This window comes from Leptonychotes weddellii, chromosome 12 (genome assembly GCF_054177405.1).
Source record: "Leptonychotes weddellii isolate Sample4059 chromosome 12, ASM5417740v2, whole genome shotgun sequence".
Lineage (NCBI taxonomy): Eukaryota > Metazoa > Chordata > Mammalia > Carnivora > Phocidae > Leptonychotes > Leptonychotes weddellii.
This window is the reverse complement of record NC_138380.1, coordinates 44187170-44205654: the sequence shown is the minus strand read 5'-3', so window position 1 is coordinate 44205654 and position 18485 is coordinate 44187170. Positions and strand designations below refer to the sequence as shown.

At 47.7% G+C, this 18485-nt stretch overlaps 2 protein-coding genes across 2 annotated transcripts in view; both read right to left on the bottom strand.

Annotated features, from left to right (window-relative positions):
• HOXA3 (homeobox A3) overlaps window positions 1-17675 on the bottom strand; it is a 32701-nt gene extending 15026 nt beyond the window's left edge. Inside the window, exon 1 of the mRNA XM_081800362.1 lies at window positions 17624-17675. The gene's annotated coding sequence lies outside the window, so the exon portion shown is untranslated. The remainder of the gene's footprint in view (window positions 1-17623) is intronic.
• Window positions 5942-8246, bottom strand: HOXA4 (homeobox A4). Its single transcript, XM_006731528.3, has 2 exons — window positions 7554-8246; window positions 5942-7000 (listed from the first exon to the last, which is right to left on the bottom strand). The coding sequence occupies exons 1-2, from the start codon at window positions 8179-8181 to the stop codon at window positions 6654-6656; spliced, it is 975 nt and encodes a 324-aa protein (XP_006731591.2). The 5' UTR covers window positions 8182-8246; the 3' UTR covers window positions 5942-6653.
• Window positions 17676-18485: the final 810 nt, after the last annotated feature.

Below are 18485 nucleotides of genomic sequence, written 5' to 3'. Positions count from 1 at the left end.
CTGCGGACAAATAAACAGCAGAGCGTAAACGGTGGCTGCGAAGGAAGGGAGTTGGAGAGCCGGAGTTGGAAGTGCGGCCGGCGCGGGCACCGGGGTGGCCCCCGGGGTGACGCGGCCGCGGAGGAGTCGCCAGGGCACTTGTCCATGAGGCGCACTCGTTGCTTGTAAGGGTCCAGTCTAAGAATGGCCCGAAGATGGTGATTTATTTTTGTAAAATAAATACATACTCCATCTCCGCACCACATTCTCCTCTTTCTTTTTACGGGGGGGTGCGGTGAGGGAAGGGGGTCAGGGGAAGAAAACGGACAGGCGGAGGAAGATGGGAAGGTGGGGGACGCTTTGCCATTGGGGCCAGCTCTGCTCTGAGAGCTCCTCACGCACCTCAACTTGGAGAATGTGAATGCACGCTTTATTTTCTTTCGCTAACAAAGGGAAGCCCTGTCTGGGAGCATTCAATCACCGACTCTCTTGAAACCTCACTAATAGTGTTCATTTCTGTGTGGCGCGAAATTAGACCCCGGCTCAGTCCTTGGGCCAGGGGGGCAGTCTTGAGAGGTTTTGTCTTCTGGTTCATTCAAGCCCTGGGTGCGCCACTTCTCGGTCGCAGTGGTTCGGCGGGACTACCGCAGCGCCCGGTCCCTCAGAACAGGCCAACCTTGGCTGTTGGAAATAGGGGGGAAATGGCAAGGATGCAGACATCGGACAACACCCGGTCTGGGGGCCCTATCCAGCCTGGCCTTACGCAGCAGCGACAAGCCAACCGATGCCCTATTTCCGCTGCCAACTCATCCCTCAAGATATTTGCAATCCCCTCTTGCTCTCTAGCAAATGGTCAGTCAACTTTCCGGGGATGGAGAGAAGACGTTGGGGAAGGGAGGAAAGTATCATCCTCCGTGCTGAACTCGGGCTTGGAGAAGTTCTCCGCTGGCTGGGACTCTGTTGGGCAGGTTGCTCCCACAACCCTATCCCCCACTACCCTTTCACCCAAGCCTGGGTAGCCTCCCCACACGCCAGCCTGCCCCAAACCAGTCCTCCAAGTCTGTCTCCAGCCCATGCAATCCCGCTGAGAGCCTGAGAGGCTACCAAATAGCTGACAAGCCCCCTGACCCTCAGGCTTCAGGGTCCCCCAGCACATTGAACAAGTGGCCACAAACCAGCAACTAGTTGCCCTCTGCCACCACCTCGACCTGCAGCCCCCACCCCTCCATCAGGCACTTGGGACTCAGAGTCCATGTTCAGAGTCCCCTTTCTCTTGTTCAAACTCGCCCTCTTTATCCCCAAAGGGAGTGCCCCCGGCCTTGGAGCTCCTGGAGTGACTCTGAGCAAGGTGGGGCTTAGCTACCCTTCTCGGTGCTATTCAACTTCGCTCCAGAAAGATCCGCTATGCCACCATCCGTCACCCCCTCCCCGGCCCCCAACGACGCTTAGGAGTATTGTAATTATTATGGTTATTATTGTTGTTGCTATTTCCTTATCCCCAAGTCAAATATTCATGGTTGCTGTTCCCCATAAATCGTTCAGACTAATGAGTCACAAAGAGATGTTGCCCAGGTCTCTCCCTCTGCAATGGCCACCGCCGCCGCCGCGTGGCCTCTCTCTCGGCGTTTTTGGCGCTCGCTTGCTCCCTCGCTCGCCCGGCGCGGGTGATTTATGAACACCGGGAAAATTGAACAAAGCCGCGCGCGGGTCCTGTGGTATCTCTGCAGCCTTCCCCAGTGTGAATCAGAACATTACCAACTGTCTGCGCATCCGTCCCACTTCATCACTAACGCCAGGATGTGACCGTAGAAAACCCAGCCCAAACTCACGTTTCCCCGGACACGGCGCGCTCCCCGGACTTGCAGAAACCCTGAAGAAAAAGCCCCAAGACCCAGCGTGGGCCCGCCAGCTCCGGTCCTCCCCGCCGAAGGGCTCTCTTCAGCCCCCCTGAAGGAGTTAAAAGCCTTTGGAGATAAATCTGAGGGAGTGTGTTTTTTAAAAATCAAATAGGAAGTTGGGGGGTCTCACTTCTGAGAGATTCATTCCTAGTGAGGCCCTGACGACTCCGATCCATTCCTGACGATCCGCATTAATTATTTAATGAGTCACGTGACCTCAAAAGATTACAATTTCAATATCTCCCTCGAACTGGCGCTAACACCTTTATCTGCAGCAACCACCGTCCTTGTTTGGCTCTTTTAGTTCCCAGGCCCCCGGAAGCAAACCCCTTGCTCCTTGCTCAACTCCGAGGCCAGCGACTGCCATGAAAATCCCAGGGCCAGCAGAGTAGAAGTAGTCATTCTGGAACTGTAAGCATTGTGGACAGTGGGGTGCCCACCCCTCTCCCAGGCACCATGGCGTCTATTCCCTCCTGAGCCCAGAGGAGAGCCCACTTGTCTCAGCGTCTTGGCTAAGGCGCTTTGGTTACATAATCTCCTGGGGCGCTTTGCCGGTGCATCAGGCAAGAACCCAGCCTTCTTCCCTGTCCGCGGCACACCTGTGGCCATCCATGTCAAGCGTAAGCCCAGATGCCCACGTCCATTCCAGGCAGAATAGGCTTCCGCAGAGGAAAGATGGTTGTGCACTTACCCCTCTCCAAGGTGAGACCAAAGGCTCTATCCAACCTACACATTCATCAACATGAACATGGGGGGGACTTTGAGCTGCCTTAGTTAGTTTCCTCATGGGTAAACTGAGAAGACTGAACCAAAATGGCCTCCAAATCTTTCAGACATTCTTTCAAACAGGGAACTCTTTTAACCCCAGAAATCAAGTCCAGAGAGAGGGGAGCTGGCCTGAGTGGGTGGGGGGAGTTACTCCATCAGTTTGGGGCCTTGAGAAGAAGAGAGCCAGAATTCCAAGACAGAAGGTTCAGGCTAGAATGTTTCATAACAGCCCCAGCAGCCTCCCTGATGCTATCAAGAAGTTAGAACCCACATCCTTTCTTCCTCCTATTTTTCCCAGCCCATAGCCTTTTGAGAGAGGAAGCAGAGTTATTCTTGGGCCCATGGTGTACAATACAGAGAAGGAGCAACAGGAACAGCCCTTGGGAAGGGTGAGCCTATGTTCTTCAATACACGACCCAGGCTAGGGATGCAGACCAACAGCCCCACTGCTTGCACAGAAGTCCCATCCATTCAGATGGGAAGCCCCAGGTTTCTGTTTGCTTCGTTGATTCTTTGGGGTCTTTCTTTCCTTTCATTCTAAAGAGTCCTTGATCAGTTTCTATGTTGAAACTGCTGGAGAGAAGGCAGTGGTGAGAAGAGCAGCACAGTTTGGATGCTTAGGAGAGCAAGGAGACAGAGTAGAGATGGTGATCCCCACCCCATGGGGAGGAAGCTGAGAGGTGGGGGGAATGTGGGCACCCGGGTATAGCTGGGTATAGAGTTAGAGATGCTGTGCAGAGGGCCCACTCCCTATATGTCTAGGTAATCTTCCCATGAGCTCCATCCTGGGTATTAAGTACTCTACTATGCCTGTCACAGTTGAATTCCCGCTGTAATAAAACACCGGGTATATCGTAGATTTCAGCAAAACTAGGAAAGAGAGCCTGCAAAGTGCCATTTTTCTTCAGGGGGGAGAGTGTTAAGTACTTAATTCAAACTGTGACCATTAAAGTGTCTCCTATCCGATTTAAGTTGATTTCAGATGTTGAAAAACTTTTATCTCCAGAGTCATGCACAGCTTGGCTCTGTGACTAAAGCAAGGGAGTATGTGTTAGAGGGAAGGAGGGAGAAAGAGAAAAAGAAGAGGAGAGCATGTGTAAGGGTCATTTTGGTAGAATTATAGAGCTTACACAAAATACTGTCTTTAAAGGTCAAGGGTTTGAGGGGCCACTAGGGTTCGCTTTAAAAAAAAAAAAAAAACAATTAATGAGATAGAAAATTTGTCCTCTGGGTGAACTCTTATGGTTGCCCTAGCAAAGGGAAGACAATGCCTGATTTTAAAGCCCAAAGTGGGATTTTCTAAGCTGTTATAACAAGCTCCCTTACAGAGCAAATCTAAAACAGGCAAAACACTGTAAAGAAATGATATAATTGTTTGGGTCATTTTGGATAATTTTGGCTTTGCAAAACTTACCGATACCTTCATAATCAAGACAGTTTGGACAAAAATGCCATTTTCTCCTGGTAAATCAGAAAAACAATCTTTCGATCCTTTCTCTTCCTTTCCTGGATAGACTATAAGAGTAAGTGAAAGAAAGTTATCCCTTTCATCCCCATATAACTGCCTCCAGTAGGAAGCTAATGAATGCCCCTATACCCTCCTTCCCTACAGAGAAGAAATACAAGAATTTACCTTACATGATGATAATCTGCCATTTGAGGTTTTGCAGCTCGACACTCAATTTCCACCAAGAGTCTAGGCATTTTTTGAGCAGACAGCCAAGATTCTGCATCTTTGCCCGAGACCATATTATTTGCAAGAAGATCCCTCGCTTCTCCACAGACTTTTCCCAGAGAATGCCTTTCAGAATTGCTGTTGAATTACAAAGAAGTATTTATTGTATGAGGTGATTAATGATTCCTGGGAAAATTGCTATTTTCAGCGTGATTTAATTTCGTTTTACAAGTGCGTGTTGTAGGGGGAGGGTTAATAAGTTTCAGCACAGTTGCAGTGCTTCCAGAAATCCCTGGCACCCGTTCACACCGGATAAAATGCACTTTATGCCAGTTTTGGCCTGGCTTGGGAAGGCGTGTATTCGTTTGCCCCTGAATTTTCTTGGGGAGAGGTGGAAACCCCTCAGAGACTGGTGTCCACCACTCTCCTCCTAGAGGTGGCTTGTTCATAGGTAGGCAACTGATCATCATTGCCAGTATCACACATAGGGCAACAGCGGCAAAAGGAGGAACAGCACTGGCCGCCGGCTAAGGGTTTGCCCCTGATGGGAAAATGTGTTTAAAAATCCTCTGGTATAGCAAAGGTAGGTGAGCGCCCCCTCCCATCTCTGCTAAAATTATAACATGAATTAAATTCTGCACCCATTCATGGCCAGGTGACAGTTATATTCTGGGGCTGCTGTGTGTTGGTTTTCTGCATCGTGTTGCAGAATCCTCCCTTCAGTGACAACCAAGTCTAAATCCTCTTTACTGCTTTGTAAATCAGTAAATAAATACTAGAGTTACAGAGATTGAGATGTGGGCTTTGATTTTCAACCTTTGAATCTAGCTCTTTAGATTGGGCAGAAAGATCCAGGAGCATTTGAGGAAAGTGACCCTAGCTCAGAATTTGGCTTTTTTCCAGCACTGAATACTCCCAGGTCTACCTTGCTTGGGGTACATTTTGGGAGTGTCATTATGCTTTTTCTTTCCTCAGAGAAACTTTGGAGGGTCTACCGGGAAAATTCAGTTTATTTTGAAAGCTCTTGCTTCTGAAAGAAAGAAAGAGAGAAAGAAAGAAAGAAAGAGAGAAAGAGAAACAAAAATCCCCAAGCTGTAGTTAGTGAAGAGAACCTTAAAAATAGCCAAGAAACAAAAAGCAATCTCAACTCTCTGCACAAACTATTTTTTTATCTCCAGGGAAACAGGCAGATTAAGTGTGAAGGTGCAATAAATACCAAAGGGACCACTTCTTTCCAAGTGTGCTCAGAGTTCAGCATGTAGAACAGCTGCAGAAACCCCTGGGCCCTCAGCATTGCGTGGTTTCACCTTTCATTGCAGGGAAGGACACGTTTCTATGCCTTACAGAGACTTGAAGCCTGAAAGCCTGGCCAAGTTTGGGAAGAAGAGGAGCCCTCTCAGAGCTCAAGAGCCTCCCTGCTCTTTGGAACTTTTCCCACAGTGGGTCAAACTTGACAAAAGTTCAGCTCAAGTTGAACACACTCACACAAATTACGTAAGCAGTGAGAATCCAAGTGAACATAACTCAAGCCATCTATAGGATTTTTACATGCAAGGTCAAACATCTCAATCCAGAGAATTTTGGGTTTTTTTTTTTTAATTAAAAGTAGGAAACACACAAATGTGTCTTAGAACTTTAATGGTTTTTTAAACAGAATTTATTCTTAGCACATGGCTTTTTTATATAGCCACACCACAATTTGTACAGTTGCACATGGGTCTAAATGCACTCCCCTCTCCCCCGAGATTGTGCCTCAGAATAAGACAACAACAACTCTACAACAATATTTTAAATAAATGCAAAGAAAGGAAACTAACATGTGTCACATCTACCATCAAGGTCTATACATTTTGAGAATTAAATAATCTTGTGAGGTCCACAATGTCTACTCATTTATTCAGTTCAATACAAGCTTGTATGAGCTGCCTTAATGTGGAAGGGGGAGGTAGGGAAGGTGGGAAAAGGGTCTGTTTTCTTCTGCTTGCAACAAATATACATGTATATGTCCCCAGTCAGCATAGGCTGTCCAGCTGACTTTAGCCATCTCAAAAGTATTTGTTGCCAAGTGGTCCTTCTCAGGTACCCAAACCTGGCAGCCTTATTCAGGCCAGCAGGTTGTTCCATCAGCCAGCATCCTGGCTATTGTCCTCTCTTTGGTGGCAACCAGCACACACTCTTACCGGGATAATGTCTTCTTTTTTATTATCCTTTTCACCAAGTTGGGTTTTGTTTTGGGGTCTGTTATGGTCCAGACAGGTAGGAGTATGGGGAAAAGGGCAGAAGAAGGAGGGAAAGCAGGTGGGGGAATGAAACTGGTCTAGATCTCTAGAAGATTATATGGAGGAGGGAATGGGTGTGGAGGCACCCTGGTGGGGGTGGGGATGCAGGTGCGGGCTCTGAGTTTGTGCTTTCCCTGGGGGGCCTGCTGAGGCCGAGGCCGAGTTGGAGGATCGCATCTTAGTGTTGGGCAATTTGTGATCTTTCTTCCACTTCATCCTCCGGTTCTGAAACCAGATCTTGACCTGGCGCTCGGACAAGCAGAGCGTGTGGGCGATCTCGATGCGGCGCCGCCGGGTCAGGTAGCGGTTAAAGTGGAACTCCTTCTCCAGCTCCAAGACCTGCTGTCGGGTGTATGCGGTTCGAGAGCGCTTGGGCTCCCCTCCGTTATAACTGGGGTTGACTGAACGCCCATAACCCCGAAGGAGAAGGCCAAGGAGGAGGGAGTGGAAGAGAGGGAAAGGAGGAGGAGAGAGAAGGTGGGGTGGGGAAGAGCAATTGGACATCATCATTATATAATAACCTGACACCAAGTTCACGCAAGATACATAAAACGGCAAAGAAAATGTTTCACAGGCTATTGACAACGGGAAACACCCGAGAGCCATAAAGAATGGTGCTGGGCATTGGGGCTGAAGAAAAGCTTCAAAGACACATGGCCTGAAGCCTCTGCCAGGGCAATTAAATTTATGGGGGCTATAATTACTGCCCTAACAGTTTGGCGTCTCGTAAATCTCTCGATAAAGGGACCCCGGGTACAAAAGGGTTCTCACGTTAGGATCAGGCGGCTGGCTGGCGCGCACACACCCACATCCCACTGTAGCTCGGGCCAGATGGGGGCTCCCCTCCAGAGGCCCCCTTCCCCCTCAGCCTCTTCTTCTGACCCTCGCCCCGACCCCCGAACCCCGGCCCGGCCCCAGCCCACCCTCCCGCGCCTCCCCAGCGGCGCCACGTACCGGCGCTGACATGGATCTTCTTCATCCAGGGGTACACCACAGGCTCTTTGCCCTTCAGGCCCGGCGGGCTCTTGTCGGCCAGGAGCAGCGGGCACGCGGGGGCGCTGCCCCCTGCCGGGACGCCCGGGGTGGCTGGAGCCGCCTCGCAACGCCGCGGGGGTGCCGGGGGCGCCGCGCGATGCTGCGGGGGAGGCGGCGGCGGGGGCTGCCGCCCGGGCGGCAGAACGTGGCTCGCGTGCAGGCCGTGCACGGGACCCTTGGCTCGCGCCGGGGGCTGCTCGGGCTGTGGCTGCCGCCCCGGGCTGGCGCCACCGCGGTAGCCATAGGGGTAGGCGGCGTCGGCGGCACCGTGCGCGGGGTAGAGCGCGGCCGCAGGGTAGGAGGGCTCGCGGGCAGCCCGTGGCGCGTAGTAGGAGGCGGGGGGCTCGCGGCTGTTGCCCGCGTGGGGGAGCTGGGGCTGCTGCGCCGGCAGGTGCTGGGCCGCGGGCGCTGGAGGCTGCTGGTAGCTGGGGCCCCCGCCTGGGCCGCCGTCTCCGCCGCCCGGGCCGCTGTGCTGCGCGTACTCCTCAAAGGGAGGGAACTTGGGCTCGATGTAGTTGGAGTTTATCAAAAACGAGCTCATGGTCATTAATTTGTGAAGTGCAAAAATACTAATTTTTCTCGCGTTGTCGTTTTTCTGGGCTCGCCGAGGCCCCTCCCCCTCCTGCCTCGCTTCCCATCCCCCCTTTCCTCTGCTCCCTTCCCCTCCCCCGCTGTCAAGCGCCCACCCCTCCCCCTCCCGCCGCCTCCAACGCCACCAAAGTTCGCGCCGCTCCTCCCCCCCGCCCGCTCGCGCGCGCGCTCGTCTCGGTCCCGCGCGCGCCCCCGCCCAGTACCCACCACGTGACCAGCCCCTGCCACTGGGCGCGCCGCGCGCGCGGACCCGGATCAGGAAGCGCGCGGGTGGGTGATGGATGCCGCTGTCCGGCCTCCGGCGGAGGGAGGGAGCTGGAGCTTTGGTCTCCCCAACCCCCGAACTTTGAGTCCTGCTGGGAAGCGGGGCCCGCCAGTGCTTCTGGTCCTCTTGGACGCCCAGGCCGGGCCCTTTTCGTGCCATACTCCTGGCGTAGGCCTCGGGGCAGCCGCGTGACAGCGGCCCAGCGCTGACCTCGGGCCCAGCCTAGCCTGGCCTGGCGTTTTCCAGGGTTCGAGGCCGGCGGGGGAAGGGAATGGCGTCGAGACCTTGGAGGTATCCTAGTTTTAATCCTGGCCCCGGAATAAAACGAATAAGGCCAACAGACCCATTTTTTTCACCAACTGATCCTCTTCCCCACATCGTGCGCCAGATATACCCTGCTTTGAGAAGCCCGGCCGGAGCCGCAAAGGGTGGGTGGGTGAATAGCTGAGAGAAATCGGCCCGAGGATGTAAAGCAAGGCCATTCCAATATAACCGCTGGGCACTTTTCATTTTTTCTTCCTTTTAGAGACAGAATCTATTCGATTATTTCCTAAGAAAAATCAAAACCTTTCTAATAGCATCTCGTTTGATGGAGGTGTCGATGTGAGAGTTAAACACGCTTGCATTTACTAGGTGCGACTGTGAGAGAAAAGGTAGCCCAAGGGTGGGAATAGGTAGCAGCGACGCCTCCACAAAATCGAGCTTTGAAACCAACAACTTCCTATTTCAAAACAATCCCCAAACAAAAACAAGCTAAGGACGGAATAGGCACTGTGCCCAGTCTGATCTCTGACGGGTCTTGTCGCGCTAAGAATCCTATATTTTGTCCTTTGGATGCTGCTTTCTCAGGCTGTATTTGAGGCTAAAGTTATATTTACAGGATAGTCTATAATTTCTGAATTGCTGAAAATTAGCATATTAACGATATCAGCAGCTCTGGAAAGCGGGGAGAGAGGACTGTTGCCTGCCATTTGGTAATTGAAATTTGATGGGTAAACTAATTACGCCATTATTAACAAATAAATTACATATTAATTCCACCTAATGTTGATCTTTGAAGTAAATACTGATGCTTTACTCGTAGTAGTGTGTACTTTCCCTTTCATTTTCTGAGTAACAGACACACCTGGATCCTCTATACTTTTCAGCCTAGATGAAAGCAGAGCAAACTAGCATAGTCACCATGCCTAAAATACTTTCATATTGGCATGCAAAGCAAGGATTTTTCAGCTGGTGCACCTTAGTTGAATTTTCAAAGAGCAGTATAAACAGCCTTCTCACAACTGAGTCTGGACTGCAGACAAGGAAAGTTATAGCCTAAGCCTGGAGACACTTCAAAAGGAATGTCAATTCTATCTTCATTTATATCGCTTACTCATATGAGTTACTAAATGCTGGAATATATCCATTTGATGGATAGTCATTTAATGCTTAGCCACATAAAGCCTATTATATGGGACTAATCTTTAAACTAATTTAGGAAAAGAGGTTAAAAAAGGGATCATGTTAGCTTTCCAACTGGAATCACCCTGAAGTAGTACAAAGAGGCTTTCCACATTGGAAGTGTGTCTCTGAAGAGTGCCGTCCATCGACACGGGGCACCCTGAATTTTTTTTTTAATGAAATCTGATCCACAGACAGAAATCAACGCTGAGTGTAATCTTTAGACATCCTCTCTAGAGTTGGGGGGAAATCTAGCCTGTGATACAGCTACCTAAACCAGTATTTCTCTACAGCAAGAAAAAATAATATATACATATTTTATATGCTGTTTTATATGAACAATATATACATACATAATGTAATTTACAAAACGTGGCTTTCTAAGTTTCAGGGGGAGAAAAAAACATGACAAGGAAATTTTGCCCTCCTCATGTCAGCCTTAAGTACTAGGGTCTTAACTACATCTGTTTAATATTATTTACAGACACTAAAACACAAAATTCATGTTGTTTAGCCTCAGAACCTTCTACTGAGTTTCTATTTTAAAGTATTAACGAGGCACAGGCACTGTTTTGTATATGGTTAACCTAAACGAGTTAACTGTGCCTGTGTTTCATGTGGTTCTATTACTTTAGGAAGATGGGCTTACACAGAATCCCCCAAGGCCTGTAACTTGTCTTTGTGGTTCCTATCATAAACACAAACGGAGCCAGGACCACCAAGTGTTATCTCACACACCGACATTTTGACATTTTACTGCAAGATTTATGGCTGTAATAAACAATCTCAGTACCTTTTCTGATCCTTCCACAATCTCTCTTTGCAAGCCATAGCATCATTCCATTGAATCAAATAATCTTTTGAAAAATGCTTTAAAAAAAAAAAAAAACACCCAAAACCTCTTGCCTTTACATAAGATCCAACACACCAAAGTAAAGCCAGGAAGAGACTAACTCAATTAATAAATAAGCTGAAGTTTACCAGCAGCATCTCGCCCGAGAAAAGATGGGATGCCCTGAAATCGAGCAGAGAGGGAGCGTGCTAATCTTCGCACACCAACTGGCTCCAGTCCCTAGCAGGGTGAAAGCGTTATCCTTTTCTTGGGAAACTGGTGAGCGCATTTGCTCATTTCCACGTGCAGAGATAACATATATTCCCAACAAAAGCTTTCTTAAAATCCCATTAAGTGAAATAACTTTTCATCATGTCCTCGAATCCCAGATGGAAAAGGAGAGCGAAGAGAGTCTAAGGGAGAGGGAGGGCGAGAGAGAGGCAGTGTTTGCAGCCTCGTTTGAATCTGATTTGAATCATTTTGAATATATTTGGAACAGCCTCCCCTCTTGAATGCAACCCTGTCCCAAGTTTCAAAGTGACCGAACAGTGACACCGTGCGCATTTTGTTTCTTATTAATCTTACACATTGACAGTCTTTGTTAAATCACAAGGCGCGCCCTTCACTAGCCGACATTTTCATATTTGTTAGACGCGCTGACCTGAAGTTCACCTCGGCCTTGGACTTTGCGCTTCTAAAAGGTCTATACAGTGTCTTTTAGAGAGCAGGGTGCTTTGCCCAGGTCACTCCTTCTCAGGGAAAACCAAGGGGAAAAGCAAAGGAAATGTAAACGTTATGGAATGTATTGACTGTATTTGTCCTTTGTTCTTTAGAGCGAGAGAGTTCTCCAGACTGTTCTCTGTCTGAAGCAAGTCTCTGGAGCGCACACGGGAATAGCTGAATTTCAAAATGCCTGATGGTGGCATTTGAGGACTTCCCCGATACCTACACGAGGCATATGATTTTAGGGAAGCAATACTGTTTCAGCCATTCGGCCAAGGAGCAGTTTCCTTGTAGTAGTTTATAATAGTGCACACAACCCACACATAAGGATTGAAATGTGTAACTGGATTAAACATGAATTTTAACCTGAATTGTGTGAGAGGCCTAAAGATAAAAATCCTCCAAATAAAAAAGTAGGTACTCTAAAAGCAATAACTTCTGCAGGTACTTTTTTTTTTTTCTTTTAACTTTAAAACTGGCTCAGGGGTGTCTATGCTTATTGAAGTTGATATGCTTCTAAGGTGTGGCACGCTTTTAACCAATAATACGATAACAAGGTTTTCTTGAAGAGACACATAATTGTCTTGGTGAGTAATAGAGGGGGTTTCAGTTTTCTTCATTTCACTAGCCCAGATGTGGTGAAGTGTTCATTGCTATAACAGCAATCACCACGGTTGTTTCCTTTCATCTATTTTCATCTGGCACACCCCCATTTGGCTTCAAGCTCTTGGCCAGAATGAAAACTTTACACATTGCACAGTGGAAGCAATCTGATTACTTCCATGAAGGCGGTGCTTAGGAAATATTTACTTTACCACTAAACGTACCTGGCACCAGCAAATCCAATCAACCAGAATATATTGGGATGATCTTAAATATCCCTGCAAGAGTCCACCTTCTGAGTAGTTGAATTAACTCATCTCTAAAGTTAAAAGGGAAAACGTAGAAAAAAAATTCATTTTTCTCTTCTGTTTTCCTACTCTGATTACTTGAAGATCAGTACATAGAAGAGGACAATAGAAAACAGAAAACAGATTCTAATGGCACCAACATTTACAGCTAACATAGGTGCATGAAAAATAAAATATTGTTTAGTTCTCCAGTTGCAACTCACACATGAGGCATGGTTCCAGTTGACTTCCTCAACACACTATTCCCTTTCTTTTCTACTCTCCCACCCTTCCTCCTGAGCTTGCTTCCCCTCTCCTTAGCTTTTATTCCAAATGTATTTTTAAAGAGTATTTTCTGGAGAAGAGAAGTTCCTCACGGTGGTCTTAATGAAATGGTCTGGCATTTGTGGATTCCATTTTCCTGTTCAAATGGCATATTCTTTTCAGTTTAGTTATCCACTTACAGGTTGTAGCATTTCTCTTACATTCGGTTTTGGGTTAACAACAAACATAGTGAAAATTTTCCAACAACAGGAACATTTTCATGGTACCAATAAGCATTTTGTCCCTGGTGGAGTGTGGAAGAATCCTGCCCTTGCGGGAGCATTTCCACTTCCTTCCTTCCCTTCCCAGCTCTGAGAACTCTTTGCATTTAGTGGGTGGAGGTTGCAGAAAAACCATTCTGTGTTTGAAAATTGCAAAGAATACATTTTGTGAGAAGTGCCTGTGCCTGCCCTTGTTCTCACAAACTCGAGGGATCATTATATGTGTGAAAAAGAAAAAGAAACTGTCCAATCAAAATAACAATTTTCAACTAAAGGAAGTGTCCTGCTGGGTTCTCTTGCCTCTGAAGATATGATGATACCTTGAAAACTTGCTACATTATTTCTTAAAGGTCCACTGATGAGTTTTGAGCTTCTTAATTTTGTGACAAACCCACAGACTCCTGGTTCTCCAACATCTAAGGTGTTGGTGTTTCAGTAATCTATGCCTATTTACCTGCTGCTATTCCCTCAGAATGGGAGCGATAATTCAAGATGAAATACAGCATGTATTACTCTTGAAAAGAGGAATTTTCTATCCTTTCCTCCGTAATTGAGGTCATTCAACCACTAGGGTTCACCTGGAGTCCATACCATGATACACGCGTCACTCCGAGCCATTTTATCTTTTGTGCTGATAGTCAAGATCGCAGCTCTAACATTGACATCAAACTCTGTCTGGGCAGATGACTAAGAGTGCTGTACAACATAAACTTTTGACCCTCAACTTTTTGACCCTCAGTTGCAACGCACTAGTCACAAAGATACACAAAGCTGTGCCTCTTCTTTCAGGGGGAAGGGGCCCCCCAGGATCTCAGGGACACCCTGCTTCTGCCACTGCCTTTTGGATTAAGAGGGTGAATTGGATATTCTTGGGTGTTTGTGACGGTATTTCCTGTCAAACCAGCCTCCTACCTCTTTTTGTCAGCACTTAAATAGGAGGGAGATTATTTTTAAAATCACTCATCATCACATTTACAGGGAAAATCTGGAATAGGAGGATGGAATCTCAAAAAAAAAAAGTGAAAGAAAAAAGAAGACAGGGAGAAAGCAGGCAGTGGGAGTTGGAGACATTTTTTTTTTTCTTTATTTAAAAATAAAGATGCAGCCCTTATTGTTGGGAGAGCTGGCCCAGGCAGGCGAGTTGACTGTGAACTTGTACTAAAGCGTGCTCTGCTGGCGATTCCTAGGGTGTGCAGATTTATCTTCTCTGCATTTACTTAACCCGGCAGTGAACTGCACGGGCGTCATTTGTTAGGCGATGACAGACTTCACCTCCAGCAAGGGCTGCTTCACAAAATCGCAGTAATTACCCAATAACCTTCATAACAAATATTATTATTGAAAAGACCGGTTTGTGGGGAGGGGACCTGGTGGAAGAAGGACAGCTTTCTTTGTGAAAACCACCAAACAAAACAGACCTAGGCAGACCTTCCAGTTCTGGGGTTTACAATGGCCAGGACTGTGCTTCCCCTCTCCTATGTGGGTGGGAACCTCGGCTGACCCCCTCAGCCTTGTCTGGAAGCCCCGTTTATAGTTTTGTCATTGACTAGAAAGAAATTCTGCCTTAGAAGCCAAAGGGATGGAGCCCACAACATTCTGCACTCTCCATGGTGGGCAAACCTCAGACAGACTCCCGAGCTAAGGCAGGGGAAAGGCTTCGAAGGGCATCTTTTAAGCTAAAAGGATTGTTTTCCTCTTTAATAGCCCATCTTTCAGGATGTAATTTGCTCTCCCCTCACTAATTGCTTGGATATAATACTCTTCACATCTCAACAAACGAACATGACTCTATTTCTGGTAGAGAATTCTGTCCTGCTCTCCCAGAGCCGCCAACAATGAAGCAGGGGAAAGAGCAGGAGAAAAGGAATATATGCATATCAGCATAATGTTGTGAAATTAGACCATGGAAACCCTAACAAACCCCTAAGTAATTGTGACTAGAAGCTTCCTATTATATTTATAGTTCAGGAAATATTGTCTCTTCAGCTTGTAGAAACAAATGAGGCCCTGCACATACTGGACACCTTCTCCTTTTACAACATGAGGAGCACAGACACTCCTGCCACCAGCTGAGGCTGGATGTCTTCATAAAGCCCTTAATGACAGAGATTTTTTTCTAAGTAAGTTCCTCTGCAAAAACACCACCAAAGAATGAACAAGAAGAAATAACTTATCTACAAAATGAGCAGATAACCAGCCATCCTCTTTACTATGCTTCCTATGAAAATAGGAAGAAAAAAATGTCTCCAATAACGCTCACATTGGTCTGACTGAATGCTGTATTTTTAAAAAGTCATTTAACTCCTTGTGAGTTAACCTGCTCTCTTAGGAACTCTGAACTTTCACGAAGATTACAACAGACAGAAATAAGCAAGCTGATAATATATATAGCCTGTATTTTTTTTTTTTTTTAGTTCATGGAAAAGATTCTCTACATTGGGTAATGCTGGATATCGGTCCAACAGCCTTTCTGCCCATTCCCACACCCAGGGTGGGATGTGGCCACGGACGTGGTGTGGACGCTTCCTCCGGGCAAGTTACTCAAGTGAACCTGCCAGAAGCCCTATCGCTCTTTTTTTCCCTGCTACTAATTTTAGTCACCAAGAAATCACTAAAGCAAGATCACCAAATGAGTAACTAAAATAAAACCTTAACCCAATATTTTCCAGTAAAGAACTCAAAAGTCAGAGCAGCAAAACAGACTCCAGAATTCTCACAGACACACAAAATGACAAAAGAGAACCCAAATAGAGTTTATATTCTGGTTCCCACTAAGATGCGGACACATCTTCCTGAGTGCTGAAATATCAGTACTTTAATAGGTCACGCAGGATGACTTCAGGGATTTGCCTTGCCACTATTTCAGAGAAGTGGGACTTGTGGGAGGGTTTTGATTTTTCAAAAAACTTCCCAGGTTTGTTTTTTGGACCTCTGACTTTGGGGACAACTGTTGGACCTATGCTGAGTTTAAGTGGCCTCTGCACAATAAAGTTTGTTGAAATTCCAAAACTATACCTTAATTTTTTTTTTTTCACTTTAAGCACTCAGTAAATATCTTTACCAATGAGCACTTGCAGAATACTATCTAGCTCCTAAGGAGAAAAGCATTTGGAGACAGAAGGTCCTATTTTTTTTTTTTTTATTTCATTTCTGAGCTGGAGAATTTGGTCTAATTCTTCAGAGGGAGTGGTGGGAAATCTGCTAGGTCCCTTGTGGGTACCCATCCAGAAAAAGACCCGTGGACAGGCCACAGCATCCCCAGTCACTTTGCCACTGAAGAATGTGAGGGTTTGGGGCCAGAGGGGGTGGTGGCTGAGGCCAAGTTGGAATTGTACCCAGGAAAAATTTATTTCACCTTACTTCATTGTAGGTGCAATATTGGGAACTGTTTTGGAAATCATAGATTATGTAAATTTCCTGGGATCAAACAGAAAGAGCAGCTAACAAAAGAAAGGCGGAAATCTCCTACTGACAAACGACCAATTTCTTCCCTAAACTATCCTTTATGACGTGTCAGGAAAAACAACCTAATGGCTCTGGGGACTTTTAAGTTGGGCATTGAAGACACCTTGACTTCCCCCCAAACTTTAGGGCACAGTTTGGAAGACAGAATTTGCCTGTATGTTGAGGGGGAGTAAATGTCTCTAATCTTTAGTGTTACCTAAGGGGATCCCTAAGTTGCCTTTTGAGCGTCCTGTGCCTGCAGGTCTTAATTCTACAAAGGAGGAGAGGAAAAGGAACGAAGAGAGGGAGAAGAAAGGGAAGGCGGAAGAAAAGAAAGCGCTTTAACTCCTTTCATTTAGCCTGGGGATTCAAAGACTAAAGTTAAATCCGGCCATAAAGTTTATTGCTTCAGACTCACAGGCGGGTGAGAACAGTCCCACCGAAATAAAAAGAACGTGCAGGCAAACAAGGTTCAGGGCCTGGTCCCGGGTGCGGGGGGAGGGGATGGTGAGCCCTACCCCCAGGTGGGGACCCGCCGTCCCCACAGTCCTGGGCTCGGCCTGGCAACCCAGGGGCCCAGCCTGGAGGTGCGGCCCGCGCCTCGCCGGCCTCTGCCACCCTCCGGCTCTCTCACGAGCCAGCCTGAAACTCGGCCCCGAAGGCAGCCGTCTCAATTCAGTGCTGCCAAATGACCCCGGCCCGCGAAGACATATTGCCACAGCCCCGTAAGGAATCCCGCCAGAGTCCGCCTCGGCCCTGCCTGGGCCTTTCTTTCAAACTCCAAGCACTCCTCAGCGCAGCGCGGCCCTCGGCGCCCGCGGCCCGGCGCCCCACAGTCTCCCAGCCCCCACCCTAGGGCTCCGCTACACCTCGACGAGCCAGCCGAGCCAGCCGAGCCAGCCCCGCCAGCCCTGGAATGGGGGGCGGCCTTGCCAAGTCTCCGCACACAGGCCCATTCGAACACAAAAATCATCTTTTGCACGCCGGCGAGAGCAGCGGAAGTCATTAACATTCGCGGTTGTGCAGCAATTAAAGTTAGGCCTGGGGACGCGGCGGCCACAGGCGCTTTTCACCGGGGTGCCTCCGCAGAGCTGGCTCCTGGCGCTGCTAATGTGGGCAGAGGAAAAGTTGGCTCTGCCCTTTTGAATTCAGAGGCAACCTCAGAGTTATTGAACCAGAGAGAGAGAGAGAGAGATCGAGGAAGAAAGTTTTCCAGAGTACAAATAAACTTGAAAGCGCTCAGGAGGCGAGCTTACCTTAACTCGGAGGGAGCCATTTTTCAGAGAGTTTTGAGAACTTGTGGTTTGGACACTTCTGGACCTAAAATTGACAATTTGAATGACCAGGCGGCACACGTAGCCTGCAAAAGAGTCAAATGGAGTCCAGCGTCAGTGAGATTATATGTTATGTGGTATATAATGTTGGATGTCAACTCCCCAAAACCATAAAACTTACTTTAATGGCCCCACGTGACGTTTTATAGCCAGTGAGCCGATCTGTCTGTGCTATGGATGATTTTACGATCTAATTCATAGACAAAACCCTATTCATTTGGCACCCAAATGTCATATAGCCGGAACTGGGGCTTATAAAGTTTACTGTTTTATAACTTTTAAAAGGAAAGACGGCATCAGTGTAAGCAGTCGGTAAATGTGCAAATCTCTAGTTGCGCTTTAGCTGCTCTGAGGAGTTTCCCAATCGAGCTAGGATGGGGTAAGTACCTTCCATTTGTAGCAAATTAATTGTAGCAAAAGAAGCCAACTGGGCTCAGGGTGAGGAATGGGAAGGGGTGCCTGGGTGGGTTAGGGGAAGAGGGTTTGGGAGCCACAACCTGGCACAGCAGCCTCTTCAGCAAGTGGAGGCCTAGGATGACCTTAGGAAAGAGGCAGCATCTGTGTGGGCCCTGAGGGCTGCTAACAAAGCCCTGTGCTTTTGCTCCTTTCTCTCTCTTCCTCTTTTTTTTTGTACCCAGCAAGTTATCTTGGTCTCCTCAGAGATGGGCAGGTTGGACTCAGGCTTTGGAACCACCTACAGCTTTTCCACCTTCTGCCCTGAACTCTGATGGGTCAGAGTTAGGGAGGTCGCAGGTCAGGGTGTTGGTCTGAGGTCTCCTTGCGC